Below are 24,383 nucleotides of genomic sequence, written 5' to 3'. Positions count from 1 at the left end.
GGTTGGCGTGACTTCAGAAGTACGAACTTTGTTTCAACGGGAGCACAGATTTGGGAAGTTTGTTCTGAGGCCGCGTGTACCTGGTAGCTCTCCGGGGCCCCGCGTTCCCGGCGCCGCGGGGACTGTGCGCGGGGAACCACCACTCCCCAGCCCGGGTGAGGCCGGCTCCCTCGGGCAGCCCCGCCCGGTCGCCGCACGTCGGGCAATCTCCCCGCGCGCTCCCGCCGCCGCCCCACACTCGTCCCGGCTCCCCTGACGCCGGGGCCGGCGAGGTCCCCGGCCCTCCGCCGGGCCTTCGCGCCTCCCCCAGGGACGGACGCGGCATCCAGGTGGCCGAGTCCCGCACCGCGGGGTGGCGCCTCGGCGCGGCCTCACACCGGAACGGAGAGGGGGTGAGGGCGGAGCTGGACGGCCGCCGCCCGGTCCCGGGGGACCAGCTCCCAGCCCCCTCTCCGCGCGCCCCCTCCCCGCGCGCCCCCCGCGCAGTGCTCATGCGCGCGGCCCAGCCTTTATAGCGGCCGTGGGAGCCTCCCTTTCCGCACTCGGGCGCAGCCTGGCGGACCCGACTCAAGTGCAGAGCCCCCGGCGTCCGGCGCGGGCGTGCGGGTCCCTGACGCCTGCCTGTTCGTGTCTTCCCATTGTCGCTCCCAGCTTGTCTGTCTGTCTTCAGAGTGCACCCTCCTCCCTGGTCCGGGGTTGCACCTCGACTCTGAGTTTGGCTCGATTTGCAGCCGGAGCGTCGCCTCCAGCTTGAGAGTGGCACGAGCTCCCGGGCAGCGGCCTCTTCGGTCTCCTCCTCTCCTCGGCCTCTCCTGGGTTTCCGAGGGGTGCGGGATCCCTGAGGGGGCGGGGGGCGGGCGCGGTGTGGTGGGGACGTAGGGGTCTCCGTTCTCGGGGAGCCTCCCTTGCATTCTCCCTCTTTTCCAGGTCCGAGCAGCCCCTAGACTACCATGTCTGCAGCCTGGATCCCGGTTCTCTGCCTTGGTGGGTAGGCGGCCCTCACCGCCCTCTTCCCCTCGCACCAAGCAAGGTGGAGGTGGAGGCTGGAACCAGCCCTCGCGCTGTCCTCTCTTCGCAGGTGTCTGTCTGCTGCTGCTGCTGCCGGAGCCTGCGGGCAGCGAGGGAGCCGGTGAGTTGCGGGTTCCCGGGTCCGGGAGCGGGGCTCTCTCCGGGGGGTGCGAGGGGCTGCGGGCCAGCGCGTAGGAACGCACTCAGATGGAGCCCCTGGGCCTTGGCCGGGGGCCGGAGCTAGAAGGGTGCGAAGGTTGGAACTGCTGCCTGGCGCACCCCATTCATACCTACAGCCCATCTACTCCCGCTTACCCATTTCTCCCTCGGGAAGGGGCTCCTGGGGTCCGATGGGGACGTTCTTCACAAAGTGCGGAGAAGGAAGCCTCCCCCCATCCACACCCACAACCCCGGAGCTTCCTCTCCCCCCAGCAAGCCGAGCAGCGGCAGCAGAAGCTCAAGGCTGGGGGTGTTCGTTGAGCCCCACCGAGGAGCGCCGTAGTCTCGGGTGTTCCGCGGAGTTTGGGGTCAGGGAGAGGCCTTCAGACTGTCAGAGAGACAGAGAGAGGTTTCGAGAGTGAAAGAGGCTTACGTCGTTGTCCCATCTTGTTTGACCCCTATAAAAAAAAATAAAAAAAAAAAGCAACATTTATGGGCCCATTTCATATTCGAGAGAGTCTAAAAAAGAGTGTGTTCCACACGTAGAAGTCCGAGTCAGGGTGTGTGGTTCGGTGTGTTTTATACAACGTAAAAAGCAAACTCTTTTTCAAAATCTATCCTTTATTTTTCTTGAAAGGAGAAAGGAAGGTAAGTATTGCAGAGGGCTGTATTCAGTGCCCCCTCACACAAACACTAAAGTCAGTGTTGGCAGCTAAAGGCAGAGCCTCTGGTGCCTCGAAAATGGGAGGAAAATTAAGGCTGTTTGCTAACAGGTATGAAACTCCTAGGTACGAGGTTACTGTTCTTGGTGAGGATTTTAACTTGCCCAGCAATCTAGAGTGTTTCAGAGCTAAGGAATCAGCACTGTACCTTCCATGGCGTCCTGCCTTCCTTTCCATGGAGGTGTACAGTCCAGGGCACAGCTGGGCACAGAGTGCTCTTAGAAGAGGGTCCTTGCTAGAGGCAGGCTTCTCAGTGGGGCAGTATGACCAGACAGCACTACTGTCTTGGAAAAAGAAAAAAAAAATTTTTTTAATGATTAACATCTGTTTCAAAAACGTTTGGATACCATCTGTTTCAAAAAGGTTTGGATAACCATAATTTCCAGTGTTTGGAAAATAGTATTTAATAACATCCTCAATTTAATAGTCACAGTAAATTGATGAATTAATATGTTGTATTAAGTTATCTTGTTACATGTTGCCAAGGGCTTGTCTCTAACATCTTTTGTAGTAAAAACTATGATTATTAGTCGGGTTGACCATGTAAAACTTGAGAGTATTAACAGTGCTTTCTAAAACTGCATTCACTGCCTGATATATCTCTCTGGACAGATCTGGAGCAGAAATAAGCAGGTTCAATTCAGATCAAAATGATCCATTCTGAACGGACTAACTTCTCTGTTTCCTGTCCTGCAGGAGTTGCAGAATTTTCCTTGGGCTGTGTGACCTTGGGCAAAATAACCCCATGGCTTTAATTACTTCAGCTGAAAAATGAATGATTGAGCTAAATGACGTTCTGTAAAGTGAAACATCTTTTTACTGGTTTGCTTAAATTAAAATATAATTTTTATGCACTGCATTTGAAGAAAACTGATATAAATGGCCCTCAGAAGCAATTGATGACTTAGATTTGTGCATGTGTCTATAAAATTGTTCCTCAGAGGTTCAACCCAGATTTAATATCTTCACCTCAGGCAACTATGTACACAGTTGTAACCAGAGTTGAGGTTCTTATATTTCTAGAATGAATTAATAAATGGTCAATGACTAATGTTATTTTCTAATTCTGATATATTTCCAATTATGTATCTCCAAACTGATAAGAACTTAAATTCTCCCATTAGACTTTACAGTGTCTGAGAACTAGATTAAATTGGAAAATTGATTTTTGGCTTGCTAAAATCTGGAATGGTGTGGAACAGTACCTACATCAATATTCTTAAAAAGAAATGTAGAAATTAGGGAAGCAGGGCTTCCCTGGTGGCGCAGTGGTTGAGAATCTGCCTGCCAATGCAGGGGACACAGGTTCGAGCCCTGGTCTGGGTAGATCCCACGTGCCACGGAGCAACTGGGCCCGTGAGCCACAATTACTGAGCCTGCGCGTCTGGAGCCTGTGCTCCGCAACAAGAGAGGCCGCGATAGTGAGAGGCCCGTGCATTGCGATGAAGAGTGGCCCCCACTTGCCGCAACTAGAGAAACCCCTTGCACAGAAACGAAGACCCAACACAGCCATAAATAAATAAATAAACAATTTAAAAAAAAAAAAAAGAAATTAGGGAAGTAAAATTTCAATCTCATATTCTGGTTCCCCCACCACCACTTCCCTAAATGTCCTAAGAATGGTTTTTACTTCTCTCCTTTCTCTTCAGTTCCCATTGCTATCACGTGCTTTACCAGAGGCCTGGACATCAGGAAAGAAAAAGCAGATGTGCTCTGTCCAGGGGGTTGCCCTCTGGAGGAATTCTCCGTGTTTGGGAACATAGTATATGCTTCTGTATCAAGCATCTGTGGTGCCGCCGTCCACAGGTAAGCTCCAACATGCCAAGGGGAGAGAAATGCAAGTGTGATTATTTCCCTTTCTCTTTAGCCATCTGGACACCCCCTCCCACCTTTTCTTTCTTTTGGTACCAATTTTGGCCATAGAAGATGGACACATTTTTAAGGTTTTCCTGGATATCCTTGAGTCACCAACTACATAGGGGAAGCTTTCTGACTAAAGGCAAATTGCATTATTTCTGGATAGCTAGAGTCCTGTGATTCTAAAAACATTCCTAATCATGTACTATATTACTGAGTTTTTACTGTATGACAGCCATTATTTTAACTTCCACGAGAACTCTACAGCTGTACAAGGTGGTACAATTTTACTCCATTTTACAGATGAGGAAACTGAATTCAGAGAGTTGTCAAGTATCTTGCCCAAGGCCACAACTGTTAGCAAGTGCCAGAGTTGGGACTGAAAGCCCAGGTCTGCCTCCAGAGCCCATATTCATCACCACTCTCCTGTCCTGTGAGAGAATGGCCAGTACGACACTTTTTTTAAAAAAATGAAGTTCAAAGACATGTAGTTAAGGTATTTTAGAAAACTGTTTGGCGCTCTTAACTCTGATCCTCTGAGCTGTAGGGAACAGAAAACTGCAAGTGTGTCCTTATTAACATTTAAGAAGTTTCACAGCACAAAACCATTTCCCTGGGCAGATTTTGTACCTGTGTAAGCAAGTTTTTAAAAAGGTTGACAGCATCCTTAGATGGCTTCCCTGCTGAACTATTTTCTTTTTTTTTTTTTTTAACCTTTCATTTCTTTTTTTTAAAATTAATTAATTTATTTATTTATTTATTTATTTTTGGCTGTGTTGGGTCTTCGTTTCTGTGCGAGGGCTTTCTCTAGTTGCGGAGAGCGGGGGCCACTCTTCATCGCGGTGTGCGGGCCTCTCGCTATCGCGGCCTCTCTTGTTGTGGAGCACAGGCTCCAGACGCGCAGGCTCAGTAGTTGTGGCTCACGGGCCCAGTTGCTCCGTGGCATGTGGGATCTTCCCAGACCAGGGCTCGAACCCGTGTCCCCTGCACTGGCAGGCAGATTCTCAACCACTGCGCCACCAGGGAAGCCCTGAACTATTTTCTTGATTAATCAGAATAATAGATGCAGTATGGCAATATAAGTCCGTCAAATGCCCCTGAAAAAGTGTGGATAGAGTCTCAGCTGTTATTCTTGTGTTGCAGGGGGGTAATCAGCAACTCAGGGGGACCCGTACGAATCTATAGCCTACCAGGTCGAGAAAACTATTCCTCAGTAGTTGCCAATGGCATCCAGTCTCAGACGCTTTCCAGATGGTCTGCTTCTTTCACAGTGACAAGTAGGTACAATTAAAGTGTTCTTACTTTTGTGTAAATATTGTCTCCCCAACCCCCAAAAAAGTTTTCTGCTTTTCTCAGCTCAACCTCTTTGACTCTGACGGAAAAACTTGTGATCAAGACTGGAAGGGTCAACTGTGGGTTAGAGTCAGGGGATCCGAAGGGTTAAGGACACACTCAAGCCAAACTTGGGTAAATGGGGGAAAAATTATCTTGCTGTCAGAAGATGGCAATAGAAAATTGAATTGCCTGCAGTCAGAATGCCCTGACATTTACCAAATAACCCTAACTCAAAAAAACGGGTGAATGAATGTGAATTCATTTTATGGTGATCTTTTAAAAATACGATACAATACATGAGAATCCATTTTGGTTCTTTGAAACTAGCATGCAGCAATTACTCTTGCAATTGCCATCACTCTATTACATTTATCATCCTATAGAACCCTAAATTAGATTCATTATGCTTTGATGGTAAGGAAGAAAGAGGAAAAAATAGTCTTCTCTTTATTTTAACAGAAGGCAAAAGTGGTACCCAGGAAGCCACAGGACAAGCAGTGTCCACAGCACGTCCAGCAATAGGTATGAAATATGGAACCTATCTCCTAGTTGCCTGGCACAGCATTAGGAAGTTATAAATAAGTGTTATTGATAAAAGCTTTCCTTTTTTAAAATATTGAAACACAAAGCAAATATCTTTACTGGTATATTGCGTAGGGAAACTTTCAATTTTATATTTCAAATTCCTTATCCTTCTTTTATTTTCATTTATAAACTCTGCTACTAGACATTCTCTTGAAGTCCTACCATTTCTCCCTGATTTGATAAACTATGCCTAGAAACTGGTCTAAGTAAAAGTACCATGAACTTCTAGTTCCATTTGTCATATGAATAAAAGAAATGAGTTTATGACATAGTATGAGTGTGTTTCATGTTTGGTAATTGCAATCATTGTTGCTTTTGTTGTGGTCAAAAAAAAAAAAAACAATAAAAGAAATGAGTGCATGTCTATTTGAGAAATAGCCAGGGATCTCCCTTTCTAAGACTGTGGCAACTTTAAATTCAAAGAAATTAAGAACATTAGCATCTAACTCTGAGTTTCCAATCCTACCTCAACTGTGGGTTTGGGATATCAAAGTCCTGGATTGGAGGCATATTAAATATGTACGTCTACTACAGTCCTGACTTGTTTCTTTGTTGGGGTATTGCTTCCCTAGTCCAGAAAATGATGAGGAAATTAATTTTTTTAAAAAATATTTTCAAGAATGACACTCCTTATCATGAGCTTTTCCCTTGTGGTCTCTTTCTATGGAATTGTCTTCCTTTTGCTAATGCCAGGTGCTTTTTTTGTTTCAGGTAAACGACTAAAGAAAACACCGGAGAAGAAAACTGGCAATAAGGGTAAGAGTCCGGATATCCATTTGGGAATATAACATTTTCTCTCTCTCCCTCCCTTCTCTTGAAACTGCTAATGGAAAGACTTGTTTGGGTGTTCACAGACTGTAAAGCAGACATTGCATTTCTGATTGATGGAAGTTTTAATATCGGGCAACGCCGATTTAATCTACAGAAGAATTTTGTTGGGAAAGTGGCTCTAATGTTGGGAATTGGAACAGAAGGACCGCACGTGGGCCTTGTTCAAGCCAGGTACCAACCTTGTTAAAATGGGAGGAGACTTGAATGATGTCTTGAATGATGACAAATGATCAATCCTTTTAGTAGGTACATTCATTTCGGTTCAATATAAACAAATTGAGGTGTGGACAGTCTGGATTCCCAAATTATAAAGTCAGAATTTAAGACTGCCTGAGCAGACTGGGCAGTATAAGTGCTTCCTTTTTGGAATATAAGGACTTAGAGAATTATATGCTATCTATTTGAGGACCAGAAGGTAGGCTAAAAGGCTTGTTGCTCGTACAGATTACTTCTGCACATCTGCTCTGCTCAATTCCTAATTTCTCTTCGCTGAAGGAGGAAGCAGTGATGTTTATTTCTCCTCCGTATTCGGTCGTTATTCTTTTTAGCTCTTTCCATATTCCCTTGATTGGAAATCTGAAGCTTAACCTTTTATTTATTGTATAGTAGTATTTATTGATGTCTTTTAGGATTATAATATGCTCATTAGAGAAAGCTTGAAAAACATATAAAACACAAAGAAAACAAATTTCCCAAATATACCCCTCTGAGATAATCAATGTAAAATGTTGTATTTCCTTTCAGTATTTTAAGAAAATATTTGATGGTACATATGTGTGTATTTCTTTTTCAAAAGCTCAGATTATAAAAATGTCCTATAGCCTGCTTTTTTTTTTTTTAATCCCTCATTATTTTGAGCATCAAAATACCAAGGCTCACAATACTGGGCATTGTGAGCTCAGTATCACAAATATTCTTCAAAAAATGATGTTTCATAGTGTTCCTTAGCATGATTTATTTAACCATTCTATTGTTTTTTCACAATTACACCGTGCTGAACATCCTTATGTCATCCTTGTGCCGTCTCTGATAAATTCGTTCGGCTAGATTCCCAGAAGTGAGATTGGGTCAAAGGGTTCTGATATTTTTAAGGCTTCTGAAATAAACAGTTCAATTGCTTTCTAGAAAGTTGATTCAGTTTAAACTACTATCAGCTGTGTGTAAGGGTGTCACAAGTAGTATTACAAATATTTATATTTCATTTGTTCTTATCTTGTTTTTTACAATTGGTTCTTAGAATTTTTTTTGGTGTAAGAATCTTTTTGTTGTTTTATACATAATTTAACCATTGTCCCATATCTTAAAAAAAATGAGCTTCTTATTCCATTCATTTGTGATATCAATTTATAACTTTAGACAAATATTTCTTTGATCCATATGCTAATTCTAACATCTTTTCTACAATGCTTTGATTATTGAAGCTTTAGTGTATATTTTAACATCTCATAGGGAAAATTCCCCTCAATATTTTTCTTCTAATATTTTTTCTTTGCTGTTTTTACCTAACTCTTTTTCAAGAGGAAAGCTACACTACTTTGTAGACGCATACAAAGACTAGCTTCTTTATAAACTTCCTGATTTATGATTTTTCTATTTTAGGAAGAACATTAGAATAGATAAACTATGTCAAGTGTTTATATTTAAGTAGAATAAGAGAATGTCTCATTAAGGATGCAAAAATAAGACTAAATCTCATAAATAATAATTTGGATAGTTGAAAAGTGACCATAAAAATAAAAAGGTTATCGACTCATGAAAACTGATTTTGTGACCCAACCATTACACCAAATATACAGAAATCATGCCACCAGGTATGCAGAAATACAATGAGTGCTATTTCCTTCAGAAATCTTGACTTAATGGCAATTGATAATGCTAAGATCTTAAAATTTTGCACTGATGAAATTTTGACTTATCTAAAAGTTTTAAACACAACAAATTGTGCTTTAAGTAATTGTTTTCACTCAACATGGTCGCTAATGAACACAAAGTTATAAAAGCTGAAATTCTTTTACTATTAAATATGAAAAATCCCAAATCTATTAAAATACACATAATTGTAAGACTAGCAAATGTCAATATCATTTATCATAAGAAAAATTCAATATTATAATACTTTATAATTTGTTTGCTTGTAAGTTTTCTCATTTTAAAAATGTTGGCCTTAGTGTCACTGAAATTGCCTCTTCTGACCAGAGACCTGGGTTATTAGACCCAGACTATTCAGGGCTTCCAAGGTCCCCCACTGGAGCAGACCTAGACTCACACCCACCTATGTTCCTACTATCTGGTGCCCAACTCTGCAGATTTCCATTAAGCCCAGTGCCCTGAGCCACCTGGTTTCAGGTGCTTCACATAGTTTAGGAGCCAGACAAACCTGAATTTAAAATGTGGTTATGTTTTGTTGGGTAAATTACCTAAGTGTTCTGGGCCTCCATTTATGTAATAGGGATAATAATTCCTACCTTGTACAGTTATGATGAAATGAGATTATACATGTAGTATGTATTTAGCATATTACCCAGAATACAATAAACCCTCAAGGTAGCAATTGTTTTTGTTACATTTTTTGAAAGAACCCTAAAAATTCAAGTAAGGATGCAATATACCCTAGTTGGCTGTATGCTGTGGAATTAAGAAACTTAGGCATTGTCCAATTTAAAGACTTTTTTTTAAGGTATATAATGTTGCTTGTTTGTTTTACATTTCCAATTCTCCCTGGATAACATTTTTTCCCTTTTTTGCCTAGTGAACATCCCCAAATAGAATTTTACTTGAAAAACTTTACATCAGCCAAAGATGTTTTGTTTGCCATAAAGGAAGTAGGTTTCAGAGGGGGTAATTCCAATACAGGTAAGTAGACTTTGGCATCTGGGATGTAACACAGAGAGGGTTATGAATGATCAGACATGTAAGACAGTATTATGCTATTTTATATAAGCAGAAGTGAAACTCTTCTTCCTGGCACTGATCTTGGTTAGGTCTGCACTTGATATCTGAGATATTTAATTTATAATGGAAAATGTACCAAAGGGTTTATTGGTATTGCTCATTTAAAAAAAATATAAGACATTGTGACTTATAATCCTCAGGTAGGGCAGATGTCACTTTGGAGAAGTACCTGTTTAGAATATTTAAAAGAAGCAGAGATCAACAGACTCATCTAATGAATGCAGATGTGACAGAAAGAACTAGAATAGAATGCTGGACCTTCTGCGGGGAGACTTCTTGTTCTGAGTCCGTAGAGGTACTCATCAGTCACTAAGGAGCTAGATAGAGAGCACAAGTACAGAAGTGGGAGTCAGGTTTATGTTTCTGACTGGTGATTGATGTAAGGAAAGGAAATGTAATGCTCTGGGAGGTAGGTGATGGGGGAAGAAATGTGGGTTGTGAAGACAAAAAATAGGCATGATGGATAATTAAACTTTCCCATCTGATGCATATATTAAAGAACTGAGTTCTACATAAGTTAAATTCTTAAACTTGGAGGCATCAAGTTCGTACAGGGAAAAAGAAGTGTCATTTTGAGCAGTGGTGCCGTTCCAGTTTGCTTCTTTTTCAAACCTAGGAAAAGCCTTGAAGCACACTGCCCAGAAATTCTTCACAGAAGACACTGGAGTGAGAAAAGGGATTCCCAAAGTGGTGGTGGTGTTTATTGATGGCTGGCCTTCTGATGACATCGAGGAAGCAGGCATTGTGGCCAGAGAGTTTGGTGTCAATGTATTTATAGTTTCTGTGGCTAAGCCTATCCCTGAGGAACTGGGAATGGTTCAGGATGTTGCATTTGTTGACAAGGTAAGTAGTTGAGAGGTGTCTTGTTATAGTAGTGATTCAGTTTTGGACCTCTAGGCGTAGTGCTGACTGGCCCATATCTGGATTAACTTTGAAGATTCAAGATTTAATGTTTCCTAATTTTAAAGAAACAACTTTTGATTCCTTTGGTTATCTTTTATGTGTCTCTCCCATTAGGCTGTCTGTCGGAATAATGGCTTCTTCTCTTACCACATGCCCAATTGGTTTGGCACCACAAAATACGTAAAACCTCTGGTACAGAAGCTCTGCACTCATGAGCAAATGATGTGCAGCAAGACCTGTTATAACTCAGTGAACATCGCCTTTCTAGTTGATGGCTCCAGTAGTATTGGAGAAAGTAATTTCCGCCTCATGCTTGAATTTGTTTCCAACATAGCTAAGACTTTTGAAATCTCAGACATTGGTGCCAAGATAGCTGCCGTACAGTTCACCTACGATCAGCGCACAGAATTCAGTTTCACTGACTATAGCACCAAAGAGAATGTCCTAGCCGTTATCAGAAACATCCGCTATATGAGTGGTGGGACAGCTACTGGTGATGCCATTTCCTTTACTGTTAGAAATGTGTTTGGTCCCATGAGGGACAGTCCCAACAAGAACTTCCTGGTAGTTGTCACAGATGGGCAGTCCTATGATGATGTTCGAGGGCCTGCTGCTGCTGCACATGATGCAGGTAAGGTCCTTGTCCTTTGTCTGGGAAGGGAACTGGGGAGAGGTTCAGTGAATTTTAGGAGTAAATATAAACTTAAGTGTTTGACTGAACAAACATCTACAGGATGGCAGTCATTGTTCTAAGAGTTTTACCCAATATTAACTGATTTAATTGTCAAAGCAGCCCTACTAAATCTCGTTCTACAGATAAGGAAACAAACTTCCCCAAATCACACACCTAGTAAGTGGTGAGGCCAGTATTAAAATCCAGGCAGGGACTTCCCTGGTAGGCCAGTGGTTAAGGCTCTGCGCTTCCACTGCAGGGGGCGTTGGTTCGATCCCTGGTCGGGGAGCTAAGATCCCCCATGCTGTGTGATGTGGCCAAAAAAGTAAAAAAATAAAGAATTTGTAATCCTCTAAAAAAACCCAAAACAAAACCCAGGCAAGTCTGGCTGAATCCTTACCTAACCACTGCGTTTTGGGGAGAATTGCCATTGAGAACTATGTCATAGGTCAAGGAAATATGTTACAGGTGTTCATGTTTGGCTCACACTTGGAATATATAACCCCACAATTACAGTTTATCATAACTTACTATGAATCTGCTATTTGATAATTTATCCTTTTTTTTTTTTTAGTAGTTTTCAATCTGGCATGAGTTTTCTAAGATCACCAATTAAGACTTTAACCCTATTCCACTTAATTTCCTTTTCAGTGTCTTTTTTCCCCCTTGAGATAATGAAACACTTATAAAAGGGTATAAAAAGGTTCTTTCTCTTACCCCAACCTTAATATTACCTTTGGCAAAGGCCACTAGTTCCTGAAGACATTAGCATGTGTGTTGCTGAGATCAACAGGCCAAGAAAAAGCTGAGGTTCCCTTTCCTGGGATAAAAACGGAGTGATTGGGAGTCCAATAATATTTAAAAAACAAAAATGCTAACTTGGGAGCGGGGGAATGAACAGCCTTACATTTTTCTATACTCCTCTATACTTTCTTTTCCCTATTTAATTCCTAATGACTTTTCCTTTTATACATTTATTAGCACCTCTGCTAATGCACTTGTGTACTTTTATAGGTATTGATGGAATACTGTTTTTATTAAGTAGAATAGAGAATGGATACATGCAATTTAAGCTATATATACAATGGCTTATTTTTATACATCTGTCTTAATGTATTCTTCAACTAACTTATGTTGAAGACCTTTTTGCTATCATACTCCTTAAAAGTGTAGCTTACTGCATTTATGGTTAACAGGATTGGATTCAGGCTACATAAAGTGAACTAAATAAATTCAAATATATTCTCCCTATGTGATTAATTGAACTTCAGGAGGTTGGGCCGCACTATTTTCATGAAAGTTATCCTTTAGTGATAGCAAAGTGAAAGTTAACAAAAGCCAGAAGATGGATAGGTGTTCAGGGCTAGGGCACAGCTGTTTTGGTTTTCTAACTGTAATTATATACTGGGCCTGAGCTAGACAATCTGAGCTTGAATGTAGAATTAAAAGTGAAGAAAACTGAAGGGGAGAAATTTTTTTGACTTCTTTCGCCAGGGAGAGGGGAGGATTAGCTGGTGATGATAAATCAGTAATTGTTTCAAATAGCTTTTACATCATCAAAACCTGCTTTATTTATGTCTTAAGTATTCACAACTCTGATCACTGTATACCACTAGAAGGGTGATGAAGCTGGATAGAAGGGAGTAACTATTTCAGAAACTCTCAAAATTTTATGGGGGATTTCCTCCAGTAGATTGATGGTAGTCTACACTTCATAGACATTTCTTTTTGGCTATTTTTGTTACTTTATTTTGGCTGTGCTATGTAGCATGCAGGATCTTAGTTCCCCAACCAGAAATCAAACCCAAGCCCCCTGCAGTGGAAGCATGCAGTCTTAACCACTGGACTGCCAGGAAAGTCCCTGGCTGTTTTCATCATCAGAAAACTTTTGCTTTGGGATTAAAGACTGTCAATTTTTTTTTTTAAAATAACTATTTTTGGCCACATTGGGTCTTCACTGCTGTGTGTGGGCTTTCTCTAGTTGCTGCGAGCAGGGGCTACTCTATGCTGCAGAGTGCGTGGGCTTCTCACTGCAGTGGCTTCTCTTGTTGCGGAGCATGGGCTCTGGGAACGTGGGCCTCAGCAGTTGTGGCTTGCGGGTTCTAGAGCACAGGCTCAGTAGCTGTGGCACACAGGCTTAGTTGCTCCACAGCATGTGGGGTCTTCCCGGACCAGGGCTTGAACCCGTGTCCCCTGCATTGGCAGGCAGAGTCTTAACTACTGCGCCACCAGAGAAGTCCCTGTCAGTTTCTTACTATTGGCCAATTTGCTAATGCAACACATATTGAAATGGGAGAAAGTTATCATTCACAGAGGACTCGTCACCATTCCCCAGACAAGGCAAGAACCTTAGAAAACTTTTATCATTTATATATCCCATCTTCTAGTGTCATTCTTTCTTGCTTTATTATACTGGCTATGACTCCAGTATAACAATTAATTGTGATGAGAGCAGGCGGTCCTTTCTCATGCCAAACTTGGAGAAGTTTTCACCATTTCACTAAGCATGTTTGCTGTAGGGTTTGTTCTTATTTGTCTGTAGATATTATCAGGTTAAGAAAGCTTCCTTCTCTTTCTAGCTTACTGTGTACTATCATGAATGGATGTTGAACTTTATCAAATGTTAAGGTGGTAAATTGCACTGATGGCAAAACCTGTGGTTTTGACCAAACTGTTTAGCCATTCTCATCACGATTACTGCTAAAACCTGCCCAACATTTGGTACAGGGGATTTAGTTCTTCAGGCATTACAAGGCAGTTTTGTCTGCAACTGCGTACTAATATGTGAAAAATATATACATGCAATTTTATACGTAAGCTGGAACTTGGTTTTAATTGACTTAAAAATACTTCCATTGTAGGTATCACCATCTTCTCTGTTGGTGTGGCTTGGGCACCTCTGGATGACCTGAAAGATATGGCCTCTAAACCAAAGGAGTCGCATGCTTTCTTCACAAGAGAGTTCACAGGATTAGAACCAATTGTTTCTGATGTCATCAGAGGCATCTGTAGAGATTTCTTAGAATCCCAGCAATAATGGTGACATTTTGACAACTGAAAGAAAAAGTGCAAGGGAATATAATGTATAAGTTGTTTCTAGTAATACTGAAATACTATATAGCATACTAAGATCAGACACAAAACTATTATACTAAAGATGGCAAAAATGTAAGCAAATAAGCATTCATTTAAAGCTACCTTCTAATTACAGTTCAGACTCGATTGTTCAAAACACTCTGCTGAGGCTTCATAATCACGAACCTTAGAAACTCAGGAAAGAGGAGATATCGCAGATTAAAATTTTAAGAGTTCTATTTTAACATGCATATTAAATGTATACATATGCAAATTCTATAGCTCAATAAAAGCAGCTGATATTTAGACCAAAAGCAACATTCCTTCTCTAATTCTGTATTACACATATAAGGAAAATGAAAGAGAAACACATATAAGGAAAATGAGAAACAAATAGAAAACAGCTCAACTTAGTTCAAATATATATTGACCCAAGTAGATGTTGTCTTAAAACCAGTCAACAATCTGGTTTTAAGATGTTACTTAACATACTAAAAGTTACTTAACATACTAAAAGTTATAATTACAGATGAAATGGAAGCAATTTAGGTTATCAAGCCTCTTTTGTAGTGTACCTTCATGGTAACAACAAATATCACACTGAACAAGACAGAAGAATTGCCTGGTATTTTTCTATTTATAGCCTTAATTTTATATGTGCATTGATATATTTGGCTTATACTCTAAAAGTCAACCATGTATTGAAAAAAATATTAAGTTGGTAAATTTTTACTTACCACTTATAAACACTTAGCTTTAAAGAAAAGCACACCTTTCAAAGAGAACTGCAGGAAAGAATATTTTACTTTGACTGTTGAAGCAATAAAACTGCTAGTGACTTATTCTAAGGTGCCTTACTTCTTATTATTCCAAGTGTCTCCCCCTAGGGCATGGTAAAAATTCTATTGATACATTAACCACTTCTTGTGGAAAGACCGAGTTTTTTTCTTAAAATCATGCAATAAGACTAAGTATATTTATTTTCTGTTCCAATTACTTATTGAATGCCTACTGTTCTAGGCATTATGCACAGCCAGTACCAGGTTAAACAGTTGATTACTTGGTTCAACAAAGTTGTTTTGTAATTAATAGTATGTTTACTTAAACATCCTTGTGAAGTTGGTTCCTAAGAAAAGTGATCAAAACTCCCTTTATGTAACTATCATCACCTCACCAAGAACTCTGCTCTCCGACGGAAGTGCTGTCATATCTTATCCTGCCCGTCTTCTCTAAGGACAGGATCTATCCTCTCTCTCATTCATCTGCACACTCTATTTCCCATCACACATACACTGATCCTATCTGAAATGGTTTACAACCAGTTGACCTGAAAAAGGTGTTGGAAAGGTTGGAAAACTTATACTCCAACAAATCTTTTGAGTTTAACAATTTTACAGCTTGTGTAAAAGCTTATGTATCAGAGAGCAGAACTGAAATTGCCTTTGACACTACATAAAAATTTGACCAAAGAGAATATGGGAAGTCATGACTCCCCTGACCGCCACTGCCCCCACCCTTTATAAAGCTACAAATATGACCGATTCATGTAACGAAGAGAATTTTAACAAAAATGGGTTTACCATGTTGTTTTCCCAATAAATAGACAACTGTCAGCTGAGAATACCACTCCTTTAAAAATTAAATGAAAACCCAGCCTCTAGTCATTAGCTCTTTTAAAAATTTTATAAAGAACAAAGTTTTGAGGTAACCAGGGAAGCTAATATTTTGACTTAAAGAGCAGCAAGAGAGTAGAAGTGAACACTTTATATTTAAGTTACTGTTAATTATTTTTTAGAACTAAACATAATCAAGATAAAGGGTTAACAACTAAAAATAGAGTAAAAGAGGATTTTTTAAAAGATATAATTCAGCTTTGCAAGCATGCCTAAATTTGTTACGCTAGCCTATTTATAAACCTTAATGCATTAAATGAGATGTTGGTCTTCAGTGGATAACTTGTACATGAATAAATATGAAAAGAGCAGACTATGATTAAATATTGGGGAAGTCGACATATTAAAGTTTGTATATAAAAATACTCTTAAACTTTACGTATAAAGCACCATTTAATAGTCAAATGAATCTACATAATTTCCCATTAAGTCACAAATGGAAGCACACAAATGATATTCTTTTTGCATCCTTTTAGTCTCTTCCAAATGTTTAATATTGTAGAGAAAATACAACCAAAGTAGATAAAAATAAACATATATACTATTTTTATTCATTTCAGTTTTAATACATTTCAAAAAAGATGAATGTTTATGCATTGCAATGATGATAATCACATTTCAGTTAAACAGTAATGCATTGGCTTGGAACAGCTGCCAGAAACAATACTAGCTTTGGAAAGCTTGTTCCTAAATTATTAAAATAAAAAAAGGGAAGGAAGAGAAATGCCTCTTTAATTTGTTCATTAAGTTGAATGTTCAATTCAGAAAACCAAAAAAACCAATATTTTAAGAAAATTTCTGAAAACTTTTAGTGTTTCACCAGCAATGACTAAAATTGACATTTCGATTTTTATGGTAGGTGACAAAATTTCTCAATGTACATACAATGTAATTTTTTTTTTTGAAGTAGGCATTCAAATAGAATTTTGCCACGTTAAGTTTTCTAATGTTACCTTCTAATTGCATTTGCAATTCCCTTCAAAGAAAAAGGATTATTACCTTGTTGAAGGAAAAGTTTGAAGATATTAATACTTAACATTTATGAGGATAACTTTTAATTAATGAACAATGCAGTTTATTCTCTGCTGAACTTTTCAGTGGGAAACAGGTTTGGCTAGATAGGAAAGACAACACTATTAATTGAAATTCAGATTTAATAAAGTAATAGGGTATCTTAAGGAAATGATTTAAAACTGCATATCTGTTTTTTTTTTTTTTGGTTATTTTGAATTATCTAACTTACTTCAATAGAAGATTTTTAAATCCCCAAATGGGGTGAAATACTTAGAAAGGCATTCTTAACAGTATTAACTGTTCTAATCTTATTAGAGTATCAATAAACAGTACAAAGTTTAAAAGAACAGCATAAAAATGAAGGACTCACTGAGAAATCATCTCCATTTCCTACTTTAATGGAGAGTAAAGTATTGCACTTTATTATTCAACACAAAATAATGTAGCCAACAGTAACATACAGGTACACAATTTAATATTTATTATATGCATTTTATATACATTGTTTTTCAACAGCTGTACGTTCGCTATGTGGTACAATCTTAAAAATTTGCTGATTCATAGTTTGTAAAACAAAAACCTTACAAAACTCATCAAAACTCGCAAACTGATCAGAAAAGTTTTTTGGAAGACTAGAAAAAATACTTTATTGTCTTAATCATGCATTACACAAACAAAATCTTTAGTTACACCATAAAATTAAGCACATCTGAAAAAATAAAACAGGGATAACTAGTCCAAACACAGCAGATTTCTGTATCCTGATTCAACTATTTTTGTATCCTATTTGTAATGCAAATAAAATTTTACTCCGAATATTTTAAAACAAGATAGTTTTCTCTGGAATCATGGTAAACCAAGATATGTATCTGGGGGGAGTCACCTTGGTTTGTAACTTAAACTATAAAATACTCCATTTTTAGTCTATTTTAGACTATTCAAAGAGTTCTAAAATAGATATACAGGTTCCTTTAGCACATTAATAAAAGGATATAAAGACCAACAAAAAGTGAAATAAATAATAGGCTATTAGCAAGATGGATAATCCTTGATAAATAAACTTGTAAATACAGTAAGATGTACAAAATATCACATAGTGATAGGATGCCAAGATTAGTTTTTTTTTTTTTCTTTTTTAAGAGTTCATCTGGAGTACTAAACCCCACCGTTTCATTTTAATACACTTAATAGTCCTTGGTTTAAGAAGACAGTTATGTGATGTTGAAGGTGATTTAGCATCTTTATGGAAAGACTTAGCTGAGCTGTATTACGCAAAAGAAGGAAAGAGTGTGCTTACACGGCAGCGGGTCAGTGAGATCTCTGTGTTTCAGGGTTGTATAATGCAGAAAAACTTCAATACAATCTTGAGCACTGTTGTGACAGGCTAAATATATAAAAAGACTTATAAAAACTAGAATTTTATCCAAACATTTTGTGCAACTAATGCTAAAATATTTTAAGTTAAATTTTCTTTTTTATTTTTTTTAAAGCAAAATAAGTTTAAAAGGGAATCTGTGGCATTCAACTGATAAACAGAAGATCACTAAGAGATGAAAAAAAGCTACTCTTGGAGCTCACTTCCCCCCAACAAGAGCACCACATTCCTAACCCTAAGGCAGCACACAGAGTCCAAAATAAAAGTCTTTTTGTAAGATCAGACTCCACACTGGCTTAAAGATACCTAAAAGACAGACATACGCTCAGTTCATATCCAGTACAGGCCACAAACAATGGAGTCCTTTTTTGTCCCACGAAATACAGTAATTACAATTAAATTAATGAGCCTGATGTTAAGATGTGATTTCCACCAATTTATGCCTGCCCCAAATAGCCTTCATCAGGCAGATCACATGTAGTGTCATATCAGTAACATTTTTGATGGCAGTGATGCAGACCCTCTGTGTCCAAGCGAATCTGTTGTTATGATGAGAGTTTTTGTTGATTCACACAAATACTTTGGCAAGGGCATCAGCCCCCGCACTAGCAATATATGCTTTTGATGGATGGAAAGCAACATCATAAATTGATTCATCTAATTTTTTCCTATGTGCTGTTATTTCTTGCACACATGTCTTGCTGTCCAAATTCCACAATCTAATAGAACAGTCATGGCCTGTAAAAGAATAAATGAAAAATGTTACTGAGTAACAGTTCTATTATAAAATTTGTGGGCAGTACAGGTAGTTCAGACTTACTTCCAGACATCAAGTAGATTCCATTAGGATCTACTGCTAGACTTGTAACAGCATCCAAATGAGCTACCATAGAATGGATCATTTTACCTAAATAAAACATAACAGAGAAGATTAAGTTTTTAAATAGTTACTAACTTGAGCGATCAGAAACCAAAATACAATATCGACATAAAATAATATCACCACAGCAATATTTTTTTATTGTAATAAAATACACATAACACAAAATTTACCATTTTAAACATTTAAGAGGGTACAATTCAGTGGCTTTTAGAACATTCATAATGATGTGCAACCATCACCATTATCTAGTTCAGAACATTTTCATCTCTGCAAAAGGAAACCCTGTACCCACTAAGCAAGTCACTCCCCATTCCTCCCCTCCAAGTCCCTGGTAACCACTAATCTGCTTTCTCTATGGACTGGCCTATTCTAAATGCTTCATACAAATGAAATCATACAATAACACGTGGCTTTTTGTGTCTGCCTTCTGTCACTTAGTATAATGTTTTCAAGGTTCATCCACTATAATAATATTCTAAAGACAATTTTAATTCTAATGCAGAAGTTTCCCAGTAACTCCTAAAGACATCTGTGTGACTTCAATCTGACAGTATATGATAGTGGAAAACATAATGACTATAGGGTTGCATCAAAAGCTTAAGATCATGTAAAGGGGAATTAAAATGAAAATAGAATCCTTCTCATTCAGAGATGTAAAGATTATTTTATATACAGGGTTAATGATAAATAAATCACCAGAGAATATATTTCTCTCTAAAGATTCTAGTAGCATCATTTATCTTCTGAAATGTCAATCATTTTATAGATTAGAAACAAGAAAGGGGAGAAGGGTGGGAGTACATCACAGAAATTACTCTGGATTTCCCCAGACAGTAACAAAAGCACTATTCTGGAAAACATAATTTAGTGAATATCTTCATTAAGATTTGGCAAGCAAATGGATTCAATAGTGAGTTGAAATTAAAAAACAAGTTGTGAATACAAAGTTGCGTTGCACAAATACAAGGGCATCAGCCTCTGCATTGGCAATACATGTTCTTCATGGCTGGAAAGCAAAATCATAAATTGATTCATCCAAGAAAGGAATAAAACAGCAAGTACCGCTAACTTAAAAAATTTCCTCCCCTTTCATTCAGCAATGAATCTTTATTACTCAAATGCCTGGGCTGCTCCTAATGAGAGATGGAGGTCTTTCTCCAGAATTCTATTTACAGTCATTTGCCATGCTCCTTGTTCCCTGATGACATTCCACACTGAGACTTGAAATAGACCTACTTTTGTTATTTGCCATGGGGCTACAGCCCTTGACCTGAATACAAAACCACAACATAATCAAATGTGCAAAAATTTACTCTGAAAAACATAAGTCTGCCATTTTCTGGCAATACTAAACAATTATCAATTAAGGACAAAATTAGTCTCTTGTCATTTCAACCACATTTGTCTGTTTTTCATCAATACTAAGATTAACAGAGTAGTTTTAAGGATTTTTCTCTACTATCCTGAGAAACAGAAAAATCATTCAACATACTATTAGTCCAACATAACTCATCTATCAGTTCTAGAATCCATTCCTCTCAATATTCCTATTAAAAAAAAAATCCAGAGTATGAAATGGCTGGCCTCTAGCACAATAAGCTCAAAACATTAGGGGGTTAACTACTAAGCATCATTAGCTTCCCTTAAAATGTCAGCTCTGTGATGGTGACTCTTAATTCACAGATCTAGTTCTGACTTCTCTCCTGAGAATGATCCTACATCTCCTATATTTAACATGTCTTAAACCAAAGAATTCTTTCAACCAAATAGCAGATCTACCCATTTCTTTAAGGCTGCTATAATTTTCCAAGTTTAACTTCAGCTTTCCTGCCTGTGCACTAAACTAACCCTCACTATGATATGTAAAGTCAGTTTAGAATCAACCTTCCTCTACATAGTCACGAAGTCACTTCAGAATATGAGTGACCTTCAGATTGGACCATTTACAGAGGTGCAATGCTGAACCAAGCTGGATGCTGGCTTTCTACTAGTGACCACAGAAGTCACAAAGCTTCTGACCCCTCCCAACAACTAGGACCCCTCCTTCAGGAGCATATACATGCAGCTTCTCACATATAACCAAATTTACCTTTGCCCCATGGCTCTGCTACCACCCTTCTTCCCCCACCAAGATTAATTCTTTCTTCCTATAACTGAGGAAACAGAGGACACATGCAGTCACCAGTTCTCTCTTCCCTGGCACCTTAAGCTCTTTGACTTGGATCATCTATGAAATGGAGAAGAAACAGACTAAAAAAAAAAAGTGGACTCTGGAAGCAAACTGCATGGGTTTGAATCTCAAACCTGTAATTTTCTCTGTTTTGTAACACTGAACGAATAACTTCTTTTAAGTCCTTTATTTCAACTATAAAATGAAGATAATAGTGCTATATCTACCTTACAGAGCTATTAGAAGAGCAAACATGTTAGTATATATAAATCAAATAGAACAGTGTTTCACTCACAGAAAGCAATATACCACTTGTCTATAAGATTCAAGAGGACAAGATATTTTATCTTTGTTCACCAAGCATGGAGAAGTATGCTGAGGATATGGCAGATACTCATAAGCTTTGCTGAATGAATGAGTCCATAACCAATTCAGACTCTCTTCCTCCAACTCCTCCACATCCCTCACTTGTACTACACCTTCTCCCAGATTCACCCACTAGCTAAGTCTCTTGAGCACAGCACATATGCAATTCATATTTGTCCCTCTACCAAAATTTTAAAAATCATGAGCCCTGAAGATCTCTCTGGAACAATTAGTACAAATTGAAAGTTTTAAATTCTCTAAAGTCAAGGGTCTACCATATAGTGTGGCTTGAATACTCTTTCTAAACCAATATTGCAAACCCCTGCTCAAATATTCAAGTGGTTTTCATAGTGCATAGTGTAAACAAAGATCCATTATTCTTAGCCTGGCTCTGAAAAGTTCACCTCAGTAGTTTCTGCTGTCCTTCTCCAAACTTACCTCTCTGGCTTTGCCTATAAGAAACTTCTGTTCCAGCCCAAGTTCCCACTGCTGTGCCTCTAATCAAAATATGCCCTTATCTGGAATTTCCTATTTTCTTCACTTAAGAACAAACAAACAAACAAACACCTTACCATTCTTTCAAGGAAACACTCAAACCTTCACTCTATGAAGACTCCTTTATCCTACTGCATTATGCATGAGTGTGTGCATGTATGAGCGTGTGCACACCCACACACACTATTTTCCCCAGGCAATAAGCCCTCAGAAAGCAGAAACGACATCTTATACATGATAGTAGCCAGTGCAGTGCAAAATACTAAATATACTTTTATTGTTAAAATCTAAATACTTATTGAGTCCATTCATACTATCAATTTCTATGTTTCAGATAAAAAAAAAAATTCAAGGGCTTCCCTGGTGGTGCAGTGGTTAAGAACCCGCCTGCCAATGCAGGGGACACGGGTTCGAGCCCTGGTCTGGGAAGATCCCACATGCCACGGAGCAACTAAGCCCGTGGCCACAACTACTGAGCCTGCACTCTAGAGTCCATGAGCCACAACTGCTGAGCCTGCATGCCACAACTACTGAAGCCCATGCGCCCTAGAGCCCGTGCTCTGCACAACAGAAGCCACCGCGATGAGAAGCCCACGCACCGCAACGAAGAGTAGCCCCCGCTCGCTGCAACTAGAAAAAGCCCGTGCAGCAACAAAGACCCAACACAGCCAAAAATAAATAAATAAATTTATTAAAAAAAAAAATTTTAAGAAATTTACTATTAATTTGATAGAATAATACCCTATTATTAACAACTTAGCTAACCATCAACACCAGTTATTGGGATATTCTAGTTTATCACATTTAAATAAATTACCACTTTCCAAAGAAGACTTTTTTAAAAAACAATACATCTCAACGCAATTTACAGTTTAATTTAACTCAAGTGTTGTATGTGTGTGTATCTGTGTGTATGAGAGAGAGAAAATGAGAGAGAGAAATTTTCCATTGTTCAGAGCCTGTTGCTTCAATTATCTTCACATTACAAATAAGGTACTAGCTGGTTAACACCAAGAATTAATTGGTAGAATTCGTAAACAATTTAAAAGGCTACAGGCTCCTTATTTCTGATTTCTGCCAGTAAAACAGCTCTAGAGACTCACTTTTTGCTTTTAATATAACTACTAAAATTCCTGAACCTCCCCTTACAAATGTAAATCTTCAATAATTAATGAAATGAATCTTTTTAGAAATACAGTAAAGGAAATTATCTCTTTGCTCTTGCAGCAGTGGAAGATGTTTAAGGCTTCATAAAAATGTTTAAAGAATTGATTTGATAAGGTGTTAACTGAGAACATTCACATGAATATGAATCTTCTTTCCTGTGCAATATATAGACCTGTGAATATCCATTCTCTTCTCAACTTGTTCTACTGAGTTAAAAGGAACCTCTGTTCATGAAAAGTGTTATTTGAACAAAGATATTTATGTAAGACTCTAAAGACCAAAAATTATCACCATGTCCTATACAACCTTCAAAGAGAAATCTGTAGTTCTAATTTGCTGTCTTGCTTGATAATTTGTTGCCCTGAAAAAAATGTTGCAATTAACATTTAAGTTTCTTATTTGGAAGTCCTTCAATACCCCTCTAATCATTTTAGCTCCTCAAAGAAGCCTCTCTTAGCTATCAGACTTTTCCTGAAAGAGAGCAAACAGTACTTTATGTAGTATTCTAGGTAATGACAGATGATACAGAGGTCCTTAAACAAACAATTCTATGGCTAAATTAAAATTTGATTTGACTTCTATATAATTGGTATGTTTTCCTTACAACAAGAAATAGAGGAAAGATGACAACAAACAATTGTCACTGTATCATTTCATCCACTGAGAAATAATTTTAAGGACATATTTGAAATGCCAAATACTAGAAAGAGATATTTTCTGCTATACTAATTCACAACAGAATATAAAGAAAAAAATTTCAAATGAAAGGGTTTATAACTGTCATGAAATGAAGAAATCATAAGAGGTAAGCAAGGTATTATATATACTTAAGGATAAAAATTAACATATTATAAGTGTGCTACATTAAGTAAAGCAAAAATTTGAGTTAAATCAGTTTAACTTGGCAATTTTGAAGCCAAGAAGTCAATATCTTATATAGAAAATAAGATAACCTACTTACCCGTTTTATTGTCAAAAAATTTGATGTGTCTATCTTCATGAGCAGTTATTGTAACAGGAAGTGTGGGATGACTTACTACTCTGTTAATGTGATTACTGGATTGTAAACCTGAAAAATAAAGGAGAATAATACACCAAAATTCAAACCGTCAATGTAATGTGAAATCTAAAAAAAGTACA

General features: G+C 38.4%; 3 protein-coding genes across 15 annotated transcripts in view; 1 reads left to right on the top strand and 2 right to left on the bottom strand.

The window, feature by feature from the left end:
* LOC309625854 (uncharacterized protein) overlaps positions 1-952 on the bottom strand; it is a gene marked incomplete at its 5' end in the record, with an annotated part of 100,260 nt that extends 99,308 nt beyond the window's left edge. Inside the window, 2 exons of the mRNA XM_082385912.1 lie at positions 81-838; positions 947-952. Of these exons, the coding sequence (XP_082242038.1) occupies positions 81-838; positions 947-952 (764 nt within the window). The remainder of the gene's footprint in view (positions 1-80; positions 839-946) is intronic.
* COCH (cochlin) lies at positions 308-24,198 on the top strand. 8 transcript variants are annotated; one of them, XM_082384138.1, is made up of 12 exons: positions 308-392; positions 928-984; positions 1,079-1,129; positions 3,539-3,695; positions 4,890-5,023; positions 5,541-5,603; positions 6,378-6,422; positions 6,521-6,668; positions 9,247-9,350; positions 10,066-10,292; positions 10,467-10,983; positions 22,411-24,198. In XM_082384138.1, exons 2-12 carry the CDS (start codon positions 951-953, stop codon positions 22,563-22,565), a joined length of 1,635 nt encoding a protein of 544 aa, XP_082240264.1. In that variant the 5' UTR covers positions 308-392; positions 928-950; the 3' UTR covers positions 22,566-24,198. The 8 variants fall into 8 exon arrangements, with proteins under 8 accessions (XP_082240264.1, XP_082240259.1, XP_082240266.1 ...); XM_082384133.1 differs by lacking the exon at positions 22,411-24,198 and adding an exon at positions 13,887-14,940 and having other exon boundaries at positions 311-392; XM_082384134.1 differs by lacking the exons at positions 308-392; positions 22,411-24,198 and adding exons at positions 458-571; positions 13,887-14,940.
* STRN3 (striatin 3) overlaps positions 16,303-24,383 on the bottom strand; it is a 117,236-nt gene continuing 109,155 nt past the window's right edge. For 5 of the 6 annotated variants that reach the window (XM_082384109.1, XM_082384105.1, XM_082384104.1 and 2 more), the window contains 3 exons: positions 24,205-24,312; positions 18,983-19,069; positions 16,303-18,900 (listed from right to left, as the gene is read on the bottom strand). In XM_082384109.1, coding sequence (XP_082240235.1) covers positions 18,731-18,900; positions 18,983-19,069; positions 24,205-24,312 — 365 coding nt within the window. In that variant the 3' untranslated portion in view covers positions 16,303-18,730. The remainder of the gene's footprint in view (positions 18,901-18,982; positions 19,070-24,204; positions 24,313-24,383) is intronic. The other variant, XM_082384108.1, reaches the window with a different exon arrangement.

This window comes from Balaenoptera borealis (assembly GCF_965194805.1).
Source record: "Balaenoptera borealis genome assembly, chromosome: 3".
Taxonomy (NCBI): Eukaryota; Metazoa; Chordata; class Mammalia; order Artiodactyla; family Balaenopteridae; genus Balaenoptera; species Balaenoptera borealis.
This window is presented reverse-complemented; position numbering and strand designations above follow the sequence as displayed.

What these genes read in the sequence shown, in the direction of transcription:
- COCH (XM_082384133.1), top strand. Translation starts at nt 951, where the DNA reads ATGTCTGCAGCCTGGATCCCGGTTCTCTGCCTTG. An exon ending in GATCCCGGTTCTCTGCCTTG is followed by an intron (nt 985 to 1,078) that starts GTGGGTAGGCGG and finishes CTCTCTTCGCAG; the next exon opens with GTGTCTGTCTGCTGCTGCTG. An exon ending in TGTGGTGCCGCCGTCCACAG is followed by an intron (nt 3,696 to 4,889) that starts GTAAGCTCCAAC and finishes CTTGTGTTGCAG; the next exon opens with GGGGGTAATCAGCAACTCAG.